This window comes from Lottia gigantea, assembly GCF_000327385.1.
Source record: "Lottia gigantea unplaced genomic scaffold LOTGIsca_3, whole genome shotgun sequence".
NCBI classification, from domain to species: domain Eukaryota; kingdom Metazoa; phylum Mollusca; class Gastropoda; family Lottiidae; genus Lottia; species Lottia gigantea.
In genome coordinates this window covers 22,515-39,821 of record NW_008708986.1, presented here as the reverse complement: position 1 = coordinate 39,821, position 17,307 = coordinate 22,515, and the positions used below count along the sequence as shown (strand labels likewise).

Below are 17,307 nucleotides of genomic sequence, written 5' to 3'. Positions count from 1 at the left end.
AAATACGTTAAACGAGACCGATACCAGTCTCCAACACCTGCTGAAGCTGTAGCCGACATAGCTGCAACAAAATCAAAATGGTTTACAACTATGGACGCACTTAAAGGTTATCACCAATGCCCTCTTGACGAGAAGAGTCAAGATTACACAACCTTTATCACACCGTTTGGGCGATACAAATATATTCGTGCACCTTTCGGTATTTGTTCTATTTCCGAGCATTACAATAGAAGAATGAACGAAGCATTTATTGGCCTTCAAGGATATCGAAGAATCGTAGATGATGTCACAATTTACGATATTGACCTTGATAGCCATTTACAACATGTTCGACAATTCCTACAGAGATGTCAAGAACGTGGTATTACCTTAAAGAAGGAGAAATTCAAATTTGCACAACAAGTGGAATTCGCTGGATTTATATTATCAGCAGATGGTTACAGTCCTGATCCTAAAATCTAAAAACAGATTACCCAGTCCCTACTAACATCACTGATGTAAGGTCGTTTATTGGTCTAGTTAATCAACTAGGGTCATTCTTGTCAAAGATAGCTGCCGCTACAGAGAACTTTCGACCACTCCTTCGTCCAAAGAACGAATTTCAGTGGAATGAAATCCACCAAAAATCATTCGAAGAAGCAAAGAAAATGTTGTCCAGTACTCCAACATTAGCATACTTTGATCCATCAAAGCCCACATCACTTCAGACTGATGCTAGTCGTCTTAATGGACTTGGATTTGTCCTACTCCAGCTTCATAATAATGAATGGAAATTGGTCCAAGCAGGTTATAGATACCTAACAGAGACAGAAGCTAGATATGCTATGATAGAGATCGAGCTACTAGCCGTGGCTTGGTCAGTTAAGAAATGTAACCCTTTTCTTGCTGGACTCGATCAATTTAAAATTGTTACCGACCACAAGCCTCTAATTCCAATCATGAATAATCATCGCCTGGATGAAATAGAAAATCCTCGCCTACAAAGATTAAGAATGAAACTACTACCCTACAAGTTTAAAGCGGTATGGAAGAAAGGGAAAGATCATGCTGCACCTGATGCATTATCAAGGGCTCCAGTCGTAACGCCTACTGCATAATGATCAATATTTTATCGATGAAGAGATCGACACGCTTCATCTGGATTTAATACGTCAAGCTGTAAAAGATGCAGACATGGATCCTCGCCTTTCAGATATTCGTCAATCCAGTATTGTCGATAAAGAATATCAAAATCTCGTCGAAGTGGTAAGAAATGGTTTTCCACACGCATGAAATCAACTTTCACAGGATTTGAAACATTACTGGATCAAACATCAATCGATGACAACCTCTTAGTAGTTGGACCTCGACTCCTCATACCAAAATCTCTTCGTCAGAAAATTGTCAATGATTTACATGCTTCACATCAAGGCATCACCAGAACCAAAGCTAGAGCAAGAGTAATCGTCTATTGGCCCGGTATTGACAACGATATCGAGAATGTCATTCGTTCCTGTAAAGCTTGCACTGAAGAATTACCATCGCAATCTAAAGAACCAATGACGAGACGAAACCCAGAACCTGACAGAGTGTTTCAACATATTTGTGCTGATTTGGGTTCCTTTGGAGGTGAACAATGGCTCGTAATGGGAAATATTCAACGACGAATCAAATCATTAAGAGTTTTCAAGATAGTTTCATGGAATCATCTATACCAGAAGTACTTTGGACAGATGGAGGTCCCCAATTTACCTCGAAAACCATGAAAGACTTTTTTAAACTATGGGGAATTGAACATAAAGTATCTTCACCCCATTTTCCACAATCAAATGGAAAGGCCGAAGCTACAGTTAAATCTATGAAAAAACTGATAAGACGATGTTGGACAGGTAGAAATATCAACATGAACAAATGGATTACAGCTCTACTTCAATTCAAGAATACGCCAAAAGCAGATGGTACGTCACCCGCTGTTAAAGTATTTGGCCATCCTCTTCGAGATAATATGCCTGCTCACCGACGATCTTTCGCTCCAGAGTGGCAAAAAATAATAGCTGATGCTGATGAGAAATCTTCCATACACAGTAATGAAGTGGAAAAACGCTACAATAAAACTGCACAACCACTTTTATCATTATCTGTTGGAAACAAAGTAGTCTTTCAAAATGACAGAACGAAGCGTTGGACGATTAATCGATCAATTATTAAAATTGGTAATCATAGAGACTATTTCATTGCAACTGATGGTGGTCGTGTATTACGACGAACTAGAAAGTTTCTTAGACGTCGTTACCCACTGGTCCCTATACCAAAATCTGCATCAAGGACCACTTTCCAGATCAAACGATATCACATTCACCAAATGTTACAATAACACCAGTTTCGCCACAGACAGCCAGAAATTGGAGAAGTTTACGTCAACGTCGCCCACCGAAGAGATTAAATTTGTGAAATTTCCTTAAGCGAAAAGAACTTTAAGACTTTTTACAAGAACTCCGTTATTTTTTAAAAAATCTCCAGGGGAGGTGTTGGATATTCAATAGACTCCAATACATAGACAGTATGATTGGTGGTCTGATTCCTCTTTATTCCAAGGACGAGTTATCTCACTTGAGAACAAGCACACTTCCGTTTCTTAGTCTGATGTAAACTGTAGAAATAATCATTATGAATGATATTAAACTTTGCCTCAATCTTATTATGATATTATAAGTATCGAACACTAGTATAGTTCGTCACAGAGTTAAAATCACCGAAAATGGCATTGTTTTCGTTAGGATTGATTTAGTTTGTTAGTTTCAAGGAAGAGGGAGGGGCTTTGGGTGTGTTATTTTCGTCTTTGCCAGTTTTCATTTCAATTAGTTCGATTATTGAAAATTCAGTCGTTAATTCTCCCAAAAGTGGCGAAATATTTTCAAAGTAATATATTCGAGTCGATTCAGATGGGTTTAGGTTTTCCTTGGCTTGTTCGTTAGTCTTTATACGTATCTCAGCCACGTGTGGCATCTGCTGTGTTGTCGGGGTGACGTCTAGTTTGACTTTTTTTTTTAGATTTGTGTTCATTTAAGCTTGAATTGTTGGATTGTTTGCTCACACGCCTGTTATGCTTTCCGTATCTTGATTAGTTGAAAGGTTATCACTCAAAAGTTCGTTAGAAGTACTGTTAATGCCATCTGTGATGGAACAATACGATTACTGTTGTCTTGATTTAAATAAAGTTGCGTCCCAATTTATGGAAGTACATTAATGTAAACACCGCCACTTTAAACTTTATTTCATATTCTTAGACATTTCAGAAAGTGTTGCCTCTCACAGGGTAATTACTGTTTATGTTATTGTAGATTTGTTTAATTAGCAAAGTGTCTAAAATTTTATTATTTCATCTGTGTTCAGTTTAAAACATGTCATCATGTGAACTTCGTTTGGTGTAACCTTTAATTTTCACATGTAAGCTAGGCCTATTATATTGACAAAATGAGAAGAATCATAATATCTGTACTTGTATTTATCAGTTGTATTTTGTATTTTTAGTTTTTCACTCTCTTCCGAGAGTCTACTGTATATGGTTGTGTTGAGAGATATCAATAAAGCTTAAAACAGTACAGTGAAAAACCTCTGGTAATGGCAAACTTAACCTCACAGACTGATTTGGACGACGTGATTTCACCCGCACAACGCGTCGACGATGGGAAGACACCCACTGATGAAGAAAGGTTCAAGGCAGAGCGTACACCTTCAAGATCCAGATCTGGACGTTCCAGAACATCAAATGTGTCAAGTCATGGCAGTCAAACCCTGTTAATGACTTCAAAGGCTAAGATGGCAGCAGCCAAATCTCGCCTTCAGTATGTTAAGAGAGAAACTGACAATAAGAATCAACAGGCACTACTCGATGCAAATTTGACCGTAATTCAACATGAAAAAGAAGCTTCCGTAGCAGAAGCTGAATACAAAGCGATGGAAGAAATGGTGAACTATTCAGACAGTAGCAGCAGTCGTAGTGATTCAGATATAAGAGAAGTGAAAGAAACAAGAACAAGAAATTTCGCTATGAAACCATCGACTCCATATGGTGAAATGCCAGTCTTATCGCCTCAAAATGGTTTACTTCCTAGGGAGGACACTCCACGTGATATACAAACAGTGCCTGGTCGAATCCAATACCAACACTCAACTAATGTGGACAGAATGAACAATTTGTCCCCCACAATTTCAGAAATGTTATGTACCCCCGATCCTGTGCAGACCCAAGCTGACTTGAACCCAAGTGCAACCCCATTCCAACCTGTATGTTGAAATGCAACGCCTCTCTGTGCATTTACCCATTGTGTCTAATAATTGTAGTTCTCTCCCTTGTCACACTCAGGGTCCAGCTTACACTGATATTGCTAAGCTTATGATTAAGAAAGATTTATCGTTTTCTAGGTTGGTAAAATATAATGACAAACCGGAATTTTTTAGCTCTTGGAAATCAAGTTTTTGTGATGTTATATCTGATCTTGATCTTAAGCCTTTAGAAGAGATTGATCTCTTAATAAAATGGTTAGGTCCAGAATCTTCCAAACAAGCACCAAGTTTAAAAGCTGCCAATCCTGGCAATATTAAGAAAGGTCTAAATTGCATTTGGGAACGTTTGAACGATCGATATGCATCTCCCGAACTAATAGAATCGGCCATTAAGAATAAACTTTCATCTTTCGCAACAATCACATATAAAGAGAATAAACGACTGTATGATTTATGTGATATAGTGTCAGAGATAGAATCTATTAAGGAGAACGATAGATATAGAACTTTATTTAGTTATTATGACTGTTCAACTGGAGTCTCCCCGATTGTAAGTAAACTTCCAGTTGCTTATCAAGAAAAATGGGCGCGTGAAGCTGTTAAGTATAAGAAAAGGTACAACGTCGCTTACCCACCTTTTAGACATTTCGCCGAATTTTTAAGAGATCTTGCTCAGGTTAAAAACGATCCTAGCTTTCATTATGAGAGCACGACTCCGCATATTAAAACCAAACCTCTAATAACTACGTTTTCGAAGAGAGATTATATGGATATCTCTACTAAAAAGACTGAGACTGTAACCGAACCAAATCGTGGCAAATCCATCTCAGAGGATCTTTGTCCCATTCATCAATCCAATCACACTTTGAACCAGTGCAGATTCTTTCGCATGAAACCATCTAATGAGAAAACGGAATTTTTGTTTCAGAAGGGTTTATGTTTTAAATGTTGTGGAACAAAGAGCCATTTGGCGAAGGACTATACAGCTAAGGTGCAATGTGAAGTTTGCAAGAGTGCTAAACATCCAACTGCACTGCATAACTCTAAGGACGACAGCACAACTACACACTCCAAAACTGTGATCGATCACGGCGGGGAGAATTCCGTCAATTCAACAGATCAAACTAATGAACAAAAATGTGAGCTCAAAGTGTACTGAACTTTGTGAGAAACCATTTAATGGGAGATCCTGTGCTAAAGCAGTCTTAGTGAATGTATACCAAGAAGGTTCTGATAAGTATTTACAGACATACGCTTTGATCGATGACCAGAGCAATAAATCTGTGGCCAAGACAGAATTTTTCGATCACTTTGAGGAACGAGGAGATGAGATTGAGTATGCCTTATCTTCGTGTGCTGGTCACTTCATTTCAACTGGACGACGTACCCGTGCTAAATATATGATAGAAGCCGTTGACTCTACTTGCCTAGGCTGATCGAATGTAATGACATTCCGAACAACAGGAATGAAATTCCAACTGAAGTTTGTTCCTATTACCCCCATTTAGATAAAGTAGAACTTCCCAGTATGAACGCCAATGCAGACATTTTACTTTTAATTGGACGTGATTTACTTGAGGCTCACCGTGTCTAGGATCAGTGTGTTGGGCCTTCAGAAACTCCTTTTGCTCAAAAGCTACCCTTAGGATGGGTGATAATTGGTGAGGTGTGCTTAGGTGAGATCCATCTAGCTGATACAGTGAACGTTAACAAAACATTTGTACTCCAAAACGATCGACCGTCAATATTTGAACCTTGTGAGAATTCTTTCAAACTTAATGACAATATTTATCAATCTATAGACGATTTAGGAAACTCTGTTTTCATGAGAACACGGAACGACAACAAACTGGGACTGTCGGTGGAAGATAAACAGTTTCTGCAAATTGTTGATGATGGAATTACCAAGAACGCAGCTGGAAACTGGGTCATTCCCCTGCCTTTGCGCAAAGATAGACTACCTATGTCGAGTAATAGAGAGAGTGCATTAAAGAGAGCCACTTCATTGGAATTCAGCCTGAAAAAGAATCCTGAAAAGAAAGAACAATTTCGTGAATTTATGCAGAAAGTATTCGACAACAAGCATGCAGAGATTGCCCCTCCTCTGAAAGATGGAGAAGAACACTGGTATTTACCCATCTTTGGGGTCTTTCATCCAAAGAAACCGAAACAAATAAGAGTCGTGTTTGACTCTTCAGCTAAACACCGGGGAGTCTCACTCAACAATATGTTACTGACTGGACCAGACCTTACCAATAGCTTACTGAGCATCCTCCTCAGATTCCGGAAGGAACCCGTAGCGGTGACAGTTGATATCCAACAGATGTTTTTTGGTTTTCAAGTAAATGAAGAGCACAGAAACTTTCTCAGATTTTTCTGGTATGAAAACAATGATATGGATAAACCTCTCAGAGAATACCGCATGTGCGTTCATGTGTTTGGGAACTCTCCTTCCCCCGCTGTAGCAACATACGGACTTCGTAAATCAGCTGAAAATGCCCAAGAAGACGTTTGCGACTTCATTACGAACAACTTCTATGTCGATGATGGCTTAACATCGATTCCTTCATCAGATATGGCTATCGACCTGGTTAAACGGACTCAAAAGGCAGGTAATCTACGAGTACACAAGATCGCATCAAATAGTAAGGCTGTAATGGAAGCCTTTCCCGCGGACGATTTAGCGAAGGATTTTAAAGAACTCAACATCGGAGGTAATCCACCCTTGCAACGAAGTCTTGGAATTTGTTGGAATGTGGCACTAGACGCCTTCATATTTAAAATTTCATCCGATGTGAAACCCTTTACCAGAAGAGGTCTGTTATCTACAGTTAACAGTTTATATGACACCTTAGGATTCTCTGCTCCCGTTGTAGTACAAGGCAAACTATTCCTACGGAATTGGATATCGGGAACTGATTGGGACGAACCGCTCCCTACAGAGCATGAAGAAATGTGGAATTCTTGGAGAGAATCTTTGTCAGCATTAGAAGAACTCCAAATCAATAGAACTTATACGAATAATCTCACCCCTATATCCGAGATACACGTCTTCTGTGATGCGTCAAAAGAAGCTATAGCAGCCTCATCATATCTGAAGACAATTGACCCAGAAGGAAACCCGCGTGTGTCATTTATACTTGGAAAAGCCAAAGTCGCCCCTCAACATGGACATACCATCCCTCGGCTTGAACTTTGTGCTTCTGTTTTAGCAGTTGAAATCGCCGAAGTAGTATGTGAAAGTTTAGGTTATGATATGAACTCTGTGAAATTGTAGCCAAGTTGTACTTGGGTACATTAACAATGAGTGAAGGCGTTTTTATGTGTACGTTGAGCATAGAGTGAACAGAATTAGAAATTCTACAAAACCTCAACAATGGCGTTATGTCAACACCGACACTAATCCAGCAGACGAAGGAACACGACCTATTCCTGCTTCCGTTTGAAGAACAGTAAATGGTTAACTGGACCATCATTTCTCAGTGAGAAGCCTGTTGATGAAGCACTGACTTTTCCATTAGTCGACGAAGAACAAGATAGTGAACTACGACCAGAAGTTCGTGTGAGTAAAGGAAACATAACTGTTATTAAATCTAAGATTGGACTTGAAAGATTTTCAACGTGGGATAAATTAGTCAGAGCTATCGCATATTTAAAGTCCTATATCAGGAACCGCACAAGGAACCACGTAATCCTAGGAACCAAGAACTTTATCATGAATCAGAGAATTTTATCATCCAACAAATTCAACAAGTCTACTATAGTGAAGAGATTCAGAATCTTTCCAGAAACACATCCATTCCAAAAGGAAGTAGCATCATATCATTATCGTCAGTTCTAGATAAGGATGAGATTCTTCGCTTAGGAGGACGTCTCTCAAAATCGAGCTCAAGTCTTGAAGAGAAAAACCCAATAATCACACCAGGACGTACTTATATTGCTAAACTGTTAGTGTTACACTTTCATTCCATGGTCAAACATCAAGGTAGACATTTTACCGAAGGACTCATTAGGTCTCATGGTTTTTGGATATTAGGTGCCAAAAGGCTTATATCATCTCTCATTCAAAGGTGTGTAACATGTAAAAGACTTCGAGGAAAACTGGAATATCAGAAAATGGCAGATTTGCCGACTTACTCCTAACCCCCCATTTAGTTATGTAGGGGTCGACGTGTTTGGACCTTGGTCAGTGGTAGCAAGACGCACACGGGGAGGTCAGGCGAGTGCCAAACGTTGGGCAGTTCTTTTATCCTGTCTGACATCAAGAGCGATCCATATTGAATTGATTGAAGAAATGAGCTCGTCTTCATTCATCAACTCTCTCCGAAGATTTATTTCAGTTCGTGGTGCCGTGAAACAATTTCGTTCGGATAGAGGAACTAATTTTGTTGGAAGTGTAAAGGACCTCCAAATGAATGCCATAAAGGTGTCAGATGGAACTGTGGCTGATTTTTTATTCAAACAAGGCTCCACTTGGAAATTTAACCCTCCCCACTCCTCTCACATGGGTGGAGTGTGGGAACGGATGATTGGGGTAGCGAGACGCATATTGGATGCTATGTTACTGGATCATAAACACAGAAATTTAACACATGAAGTTTTATCTACTCTTATGTAAGAAGTTTCAGCAATTGTTAATGCCAGACCTATCATGGTACTTTCGTCAGACCCAGAGTCTTCATCCGTTTTAAGTCCATCAGTTTTATTAACCCAAAAGTCGGTGAATTCAGATTTTGGAACTTGTAATTTTGATATCAAGGACTCTTATAAATCTCAGTGGAAATTTGTGCAAGTTCTTTCCAATACGTTTTGGTCGAAGTGAAGAAAAGAGTACTTGCAAACATTACAAAACAGACAAAAATGGCACCAAGAAAACCGAAATGTGTCAAAAGATGACATCGTGTTGTTAAAAGACAATTCAGTACATCGTAATGAATGGCCTTTAGGTATCGTTACAAACGTTTTCCCAAGTGACGATAACCTTATTCGTAAAGTCGAAGTTCGTATTGAGAAGAATGGTAAACGTGTGTCGTATATTCGTCCTATTATGGAACTTATTGTCTTGTTAGAAGGTGATATTAACAACTAATGTTGATTCTGTTATTTTGAAATGTCTTTTAACTTGCCTTATAGTGCTATTCTAAGTAGATAGTGAATTTTTTGTTAAAATTCAGACGGGGAGTGTGATGGAACAATACGATTACTGTTGTCTTCATTTAAATAAAGTTGCGTCCCTTTAGAAAACTCTCCAATTTATGGAAGTACATTAATGTAAACACCGCCATTTTATCCTTTATTTCATATTCTTAGACATTTCAGAAAGTGTTGCCTCTCACAGGGTAATTACTGTTTATGTTATTGTAGATTTGTTTAGTTAGCAAAGTGTCTAAAATTTGATTATTTCATCTGTGTTCAGTTTAAAACATGTCATCATGTGAACTTCGTTTGGTGTAACCATTAATTTTCACATGTAAGCTAGGCCTATTATATTGACAAAATGAGAAGAATCATAAGATCTGTACTTGTATTTATCAGTTGTATTTTGTATTTTTAGTTTTTCACTCTCTTCCGAGAGACTACTGTATATGGTTGTGTTGAGAGATATCAATAAAGCTTAAAACAGTACACCACCAAGTAATTACTACACACACAATTAATGTCTAACATTTTGCAAATTTCAAAATTTTTGACTGTACATTTAATAGCCATATGTCCTAGTTGATGGCACCTTCTGCATTTTATTTTAGGGCTATTAAATGACTGTCCTGTAGGCATTTATGGAACACTTTAGGCTGGTTATTGTGGATTACTCGGAAGCTTTTAAATCCACGAATCGTCTCTAGATTCACTGCCCAAGAGAGGGATTTGACGTCTGGGAGGAAAAAAAACTTTCAGGGCTTGTCCAGGATTCGAACTCCGGGACCTCTCGCACCCGAAGCGAGATTCATACCCCTAGACCAACAAGCCGCCGACAAGAAAACGAGGAAGCCATTCGGTTTTTAACATTTCGGATTAGAATCGATCGCAAAAGCCACTGCGCTTTCCACTCGACATGCTTCATTGGATTAGAAAACCAGCCTTTTCCTTCAAGTTGACGTCAGCCGACAGTTGATTGAGAAGAGAAACTGATCAAACAAGCTTTAATGTTCCTTTCGTCACAACGATATCACGGTTGAAAGCCAATCTTCAAGCCAGTCAGTTTGATCGCCGCCGTCGCCTATACCATACATGTACATCTGCCAACACAGACTTTTCGCGGGCGATTCTCAGCCGTGCACGTTCCCGCCAACGCACGAAAAAATGGAAGCCATTTGGATGTTGGGTCGTGGATGATAATAGGGCTTGTCCGGGAATCGAACCCGGGACCTCTCACACCCGAAGCGAGAATCATACCGCTAGACCAACAAGCCAGCACTGTGTCGGCGGAAAATTAGCTACATGGTTCTGGCCGGTGTACAGCATTAAAAACGAGTTAACTCCTGTCGTCAGGAAACAAGGAGAAAGAAACGAATGGAAATAACGCTGCCAGATACACACGGACGTGAAAGAAAAGTTGGGCTTGTCCGGGAATTGAACCCGGGACCTCTCGCACCCTAAGCGAGAATCATACCTCTAGACCAACAAGCCGGACGAGAGTTCAAAAAATTTCCTGAAACAAAAGATAACGGTGATACTGAGAAAAAGGAAATTAGTCAAAATGGAAAAAAAACTTTCAGGGCTTGTCCGGGATTCGAACCCGTGACCTCTCGCACCCAAAGCGAGAATCATTTTTTTTATCTTTGCAATATTTATTAACATATAAACATAATCAATATTTACAAGACATTCTATACAAAATATCACAGAAATAATATCGTAGATATTTTAAATTGATTTATGTTTGATTAAAATAGTACTGATTAAAAACAATATAAAATGAGACATTTGATTATAAAACAATTATATATAATTGGACAAATTTTCCCTATGTCAATGAAACTTTGTGAAGCCGAAAGCGAAACAAGTTTTAAAGTTCCATTTGAGGGATAATTTTTAATAGATATTTTCCTTTGACATGAAAGCTCCAAGTGGAGCTTTAACAATATTAGATAGTGGGTAATTTCATGATATTGTTAGTTAAAAGTCGGCATCGATAGATCCAACTGTATTGTAAAAAGACAAGAGGGTAAGATGAATTCTTTCACAAAATTAAGGTTTCTGGTTTTATAATAACACTTTATATGATATAGACTTTGACAAAGATTATACTTAAATAGTTTGATAATATCAACATAAGAATTAGGTGTTTCTACTAAAATATTTCGTCTACTGAAAATTGTTTTGCGTGCTATACTTAAAATAATATTACTTAACCGATAAGGTACTGATTTGCTTCTAGTTTGGATGCCTAAAATCATAAAGCCCCATAATTCATCATCATTTATAGTCTTAGATAAGAGGTCTGACAGTATTAATTTTAAAAGGTACTGAAGGAGTGAAAGATCTAAACAGGAATAAAATAAATGCTCAATATCTTCGGCTTCCTCATTACAAACTGGACACGTATCATCTTGAATTTTACCAATTTTACATAATTTTACTCTTGTCCAGATAATATTGTGAATTATTTTAAAGTCTAAATCCATTTGTTTGACAACCTTACACATTTCAAAGGTATTTTTACAAACTATGGGCCACTTAATACTAGGGAATATACCATCCCAACGTTTAAAACTTGTAGGTTCACAACATTTATTCTCAATTAATATATTATATATAAGTTTTGATGTGAAATTATCGAATGCCAATTCCTCACCATCTATAATGCAGACTGGATTGCTTTCGGTAGAAGGGTCACCCGAATATTGCTCAGTCTCAATAATTGTTAACCAATCTTGAGGTATTGAACATTTGATAGTTTCAAACATCTTGGCCACATATTCTGGTTTTACATCTAGGTGACTAAAATCCTCTAACAATTCGTCTAAGGGTAAAAATCCGGGAATAATATAATATATAATATCATAAATGGTATTAATGTTACAATCAGAAATGAATTTACATTTGATTACTTTATCATTGTGCTTAATAAAGGGATTGTCAAACAGAGGTTGCAGCGATACATCAGACAGAGTACAGGGAGGAGGTCTATGGCCATGAGTGATTATGTCCCGTGCATTAAACAGAGTTTGATAGAAGGGAGGCAACTCGAATAATAGTTTTTGACTAAAATGCAGTTTAATAAGGTCTGTAGCCTTGCAATTGAAATATCTTTGTACAAAGTAATTTAGTACCGCCTTCCATGTAAAATTTTCTTTTATAATAACAACTTTCTTCAACAACTTCAACCTATGAGGGTTAAATTCCTTGCTTTCCACATGTTGCAGATAGTTTGCATCTTATCCAGTTTTAAACTCCAGTTCAAATCATCACATATTTTCTTATCATTACCTAAATAAACACCTAATATCTTAATAACACTAACTTGTTTTAAAGGAATTTCTAATTCTAATGGCTGATTTTTTACCCTACCTAGAGGGAGTATTTGACTTTTATCAATATTAACACGAGCTCCTGAAGCTTTACAGTAAGGTTCAATTACATTAAATATTTCGTTTACAGACTTCAAATCTGAAAAAGTAAAATTCGTATCATCTGCGTATTGATATATAAGTGAAGTTATATTGCTGAATTTGATGGGGATGCCCTTAAGGGGAGATAATTTAACTATGGTATTCATAGGTTCAGAACATAAAATATAAAGCATTGTACTCATAGGATCACCTTGTCTAATGCTACGTGTAATGGGAAAGAATGGGGATAAGTGTCCATTACATTTCACTGTACCTAGAATATAAAATAGTGATCCATGTGGTAAAATACGGACCAAACCCAAAGCCTTGTAAAAGATTAAAAAGGTAAAAATGAGATAAAACATCGTATGCTTTATACATGTCCAAAGATAAAAGATAAGCCTCAATATTTTCACAGTTTGCATAATCTATTACATCTCTTATAGAGTGAATATTATCAAAGATACTACGCTTTGGTACACCGCATCTCTGATCAGTTGAAATAAGCGTATCAATTACCTTTTTAAGTCTACCGGTAAGGACTCTTGACACTAATTTATAGTCATTCTGAAGCATTGAGATGGGTCGAAAATTCTTCAGATCTCTTTTGTCACCCTTTTCCTTATAAATCAGCGTCAATATGCCCTTCCTCATAGACCTAGAAAGTAATTTTTGATCATATATTATATTAACAATATTTACAAATATAGGACCTATCTTATCCCAGAATTTTATGTAGAATTCTACAGTAATGCCATCTAACCCAGGACTTTTGCCTTTGTTCATTTCTTTCAAGGTATCAGAAAGTTCAGATAAAGTTATTGGAGCATCACACATTTCTTTATCACCCTCTGATAACTTGTTGGATATGGAGCAACACATATCATTAACATAATTGAGATTATTGTGTTCATTTTTGTCCTTAGTGTATAAATCACTATAAAACTCTACGCAGTGGTCAAGTATTGAAAAAGTATCATTTAAAGGTTTACCATTCTTATCCAAAGGCTCATTTATAGCATTTTTAGTCTGTCTTTGCTTTTCTAATTTGAGAAAATAGCTAGTGTTTTTATCACCTTCTGTGGCATTTTGGATCTTAATTCTCAGGATCGCCCCCCTACATTTTTCAGTTTCATATTTATTAAGCTGATTCTCTAAATCAATAATTAAATCCGAGCTAAGTTTAGGGTTATTTGCAATACGCGCATATTCCCTTTCTAATTTGTTTTGAATATCATACAGTTCTTTGGATTTTGCTTTGCTTACTTTACGGGAGTAATCCTGAGAAATCTTTTTTATCTTAAACTTATCCCACCATAAAAGGGGATTTTGTGAATATAAATCAATTTTAATTTCCGTGTCAATCAAATCATTAATTAACTTACAGTACTTACTATCATCTAAATGCACATTATTCAATATATACACACCAGGGCCCTTGTTACAATTATCAAAATCTATACATAACTTAACTATATTGTGATCTGAAAAAGTGGTAGGTATAATATTTGAATTAATAACATTACATAATAAAGATCTTGACATTAAAATGTGATCGATCCGGCTTACTTTAAGTTGACCATCCACAATAGATTTCCTTGTAAATACTTTTTTGTCGGGGTTTCTATATCTAAATATATCAACTGCGTTATGCGACAAGGCAAAATTGTTCAATGCTAGGGAACTTGCTCTATTGCTATATTGGCCCTTGCCACGATCTAAAAATGGATTGAAAACCTCATTAAAATCACCACATACAAGGAGTTCCCTTTGGGGATCTATAAAACTATGAATGCTCTTAAAAAACTCAATCCTATCATATGGGTTATTTGGGGCATATATACACAAGATTAAAAGTTTCCTGTCATTAATATCAAGACTAACTGTTACAATTCTTCCTTCTTCATCAGATGAGGAGGATATAATGGTCACTGAGCTAAGAACATTTTTTTTAATTAAGATTGCCACACCACGTGAAGGAAAATTTGAAGAGAAATTCGAAAAGAAAATAGAGCCATCCCACTTGCACTGGATAGATTTAATTAACTCACGGTCCCAATACGTTTCTTGCAGACAAGCTATATCAATATTTACCGCATACAGTTTCTGAAATACACTATCAATTCTATCATTAGTTCTCAGTTTATTAAAAGTACAAAAGTTGAATGTTAAAAACGAAAGGAGGAAAACACACATGAGAGACCCAATCATGATAATTAAACTGAGAAAATTATTTTGAGTTCACACTAGTTTTACTATCCCGCTTATTAACCACTTTTCGAATATGCTCCGGATCTGGTTTCGTAATCAAGATATTTCTGCGCGATCGAGTAGCTTTGAAGGGCGGCGAAGGGATAGGGGGGTAGATTTTAGTGTTCTCCTCAGTTTCCTTACGATCCGATTTCATGATATGGAATTCTTTCCGGGATACAACACGTTGTGGTGGGGTGGGTGGAGGGGGTGAGGGTAAGGGTGGTGGAGGGAGTTCTTGTTCCTGATCACATTCTATGTGTTTAATCACACAATCGTCGTCTGGGGGAGGCAAGTCATTTAAAGGTGAGTTGTTATCCATGCGTGTAGATTCAGTCACAGGTTCGTTCATTTCAGAGCACTGTTCAGTATCTAATCTTAGTTTTTCAGACTTTTGCTCCGGTATACTTGACATTGAGTTGGAGTTCACACTGACTGAGTTCAAGTCTATGTTGACATCTGTGAGCTGATTGACACTCGAGTTATCCGATAATTCAATGGACGAGCTATTAAAACCGTCCTCAAAATAATCGGAACACACACACTCTGTTTCCAAATGTTTGCAAATATTACATAGTTTTATCATACATGTATTACCCATATGGCCATACTGATTACATCTCCGACACTGAATTTGAGGACAATTGGCAATTATATGAGAGTCTGAATAACACTTATTGCACACCTTAGTTTGGTTATTATGGATCACACGATAGCTTTTAGTTCCATTGATCGTCTCTAACTTAACCGCCCATGGTAGGGACTTGAGCTCTGGGGAAAAAAGACATCTAACATGGCGAATTCCATTCTCAACTGTCTTATGCTTATCATGAAAGTGTCTTACAACCTCTCCGTCAATCTCTATTCTAAAGACCTTCAATTTTTCGACCAATACGCTATCTTCAATATAGGACGGGATATCCATAAAGGACACTACAGTGAAGGGGGAATATGGGATGCGACAGACAAAATTTTTATCACCTACTTTGAATCCTTCGCTAAGTTTCTCTGCACATTGTTTATCCTTAACTGTAACTTCCAAAATATCCGGTCTCCTTGGTATCACTGCATAAACATTTCCAACTCCAATACATTCTTCTAATTTATCAATCATATCATCCAAATTATCCTTTTTCACATCCACCATTAAAATTTCCACTACACATTCCTTCGAGTAAGTCCTCGAACCCATATTTCAGGGCTAGAGGGGTAAAAAGCCCCGTACGAATATCCCAAGACTATCGTCTATACACTACAACAGTCTATACATACATTTTGTTCACAAACTTGTAAACAGGTTAAATCATAATATCACGGTTGAGTAATCTCTGGAGAGCGATGTGAACACGTCTTCTCAGCTTGAATACACAACCGGAAGTGAAAGCGAGAATCATACCCCTAGACCAACAAGCCGCCGTTAAGAAAACGAGGAAGCCATTCGGTTTTTAACATTTCGGATTAGAATCGATCGCAAAAGCCTCTGCGCTTTCCACTCGACATGCTTGATTGGAAGCGAAAACCAGCCTTTTCCTTCAAGTTGACGTCAGCCGACAGTTGATTGAGAAGAGAAACTGATCAAACAAGCTTTAATGTTCCTTTCGTCACAACGATATCACGGTTGAAAGCCAATCTCCAAGCCAGTCAGTTTGATCGCCGCCGTCGCCTATACCACACATGTACATCTGCCAACACAGACTTTTCGCGGGCGATTCTCAGCCGTGCACTTTCCCGCCAACGCACGAAAAAATGGAAGCCATTTGGATGTTGGGTCGTGGATGAAAATAGGGCTTGTCCGGGAATCGAACCCGGGACCTCTCGCACCCGAAGCGAGAATCATACCGCTAGACCAACAAACCAGCACTGTGTCGGCAGAAAATTAGCTACATCGTTCTGGCCGGTGTACAGCATTAAAAACGAGTTAACTCCTGTCGTCGGGAAACAAGGAGAAAGAAACGAATGGAAATAACGCTGCCAGATACACACGGACGTGAAAGAAAAGTTGGGCTTGTCCGGGAATTGAACCCGGGACCTCTCGCACCCTAAGCGAGAATCATACCTCTAGACCAACAAGCCGGACGAGAGTTCAAAACATTTCCCGAAACAAAAGATAACGGTGATACTGAGAAAAAGGAAATTAGTCAAAATGGAAAAAAAACTTTCAGGGCTTGTCCGGGATTCGAACCCGGGACCTCTCGCACCCAAAGCGAGAATCATTTTTTTTTTTTCTCTTTACAATATT

At 37.9% G+C, this 17,307-nt stretch overlaps 4 protein-coding genes across 4 annotated transcripts; 3 read left to right on the top strand and 1 right to left on the bottom strand.

The window, feature by feature from the left end:
* Window positions 1-1,882: 1,882 nt before the first annotated feature.
* LOTGIDRAFT_153103 (hypothetical protein) lies at window positions 1,883-2,353 on the top strand (the record flags this gene model as incomplete). Its single annotated transcript, XM_009057040.1, has 1 exon — window positions 1,883-2,353. One exon carries the CDS (start codon window positions 1,883-1,885, stop codon window positions 2,351-2,353), a length of 471 nt encoding a protein of 156 aa, XP_009055288.1.
* A 1,247-nt stretch (window positions 2,354-3,600) lies between these two features.
* Window positions 3,601-4,275, top strand: LOTGIDRAFT_153102 (hypothetical protein; the record flags this gene model as incomplete). Its single annotated transcript, XM_009057039.1, has 1 exon — window positions 3,601-4,275. The coding sequence occupies one exon, from the start codon at window positions 3,601-3,603 to the stop codon at window positions 4,273-4,275; it is 675 nt and encodes a 224-aa protein (XP_009055287.1).
* An 85-nt stretch (window positions 4,276-4,360) lies between these two features.
* Window positions 4,361-4,669, top strand: LOTGIDRAFT_78434 (hypothetical protein; the record flags this gene model as incomplete). Its single annotated transcript, XM_009057027.1, has 1 exon — window positions 4,361-4,669. A coding segment is annotated over one exon (309 nt), but the record flags the coding sequence as incomplete, so codon positions are not given.
* A 10,934-nt stretch (window positions 4,670-15,603) lies between these two features.
* Window positions 15,604-16,260, bottom strand: LOTGIDRAFT_104694 (hypothetical protein; the record flags this gene model as incomplete). The annotated part of the gene is made up of 1 exon (XM_009057038.1): window positions 15,604-16,260. A coding segment is annotated over one exon (657 nt), but the record flags the coding sequence as incomplete, so codon positions are not given.
* Window positions 16,261-17,307: the final 1,047 nt, after the last annotated feature.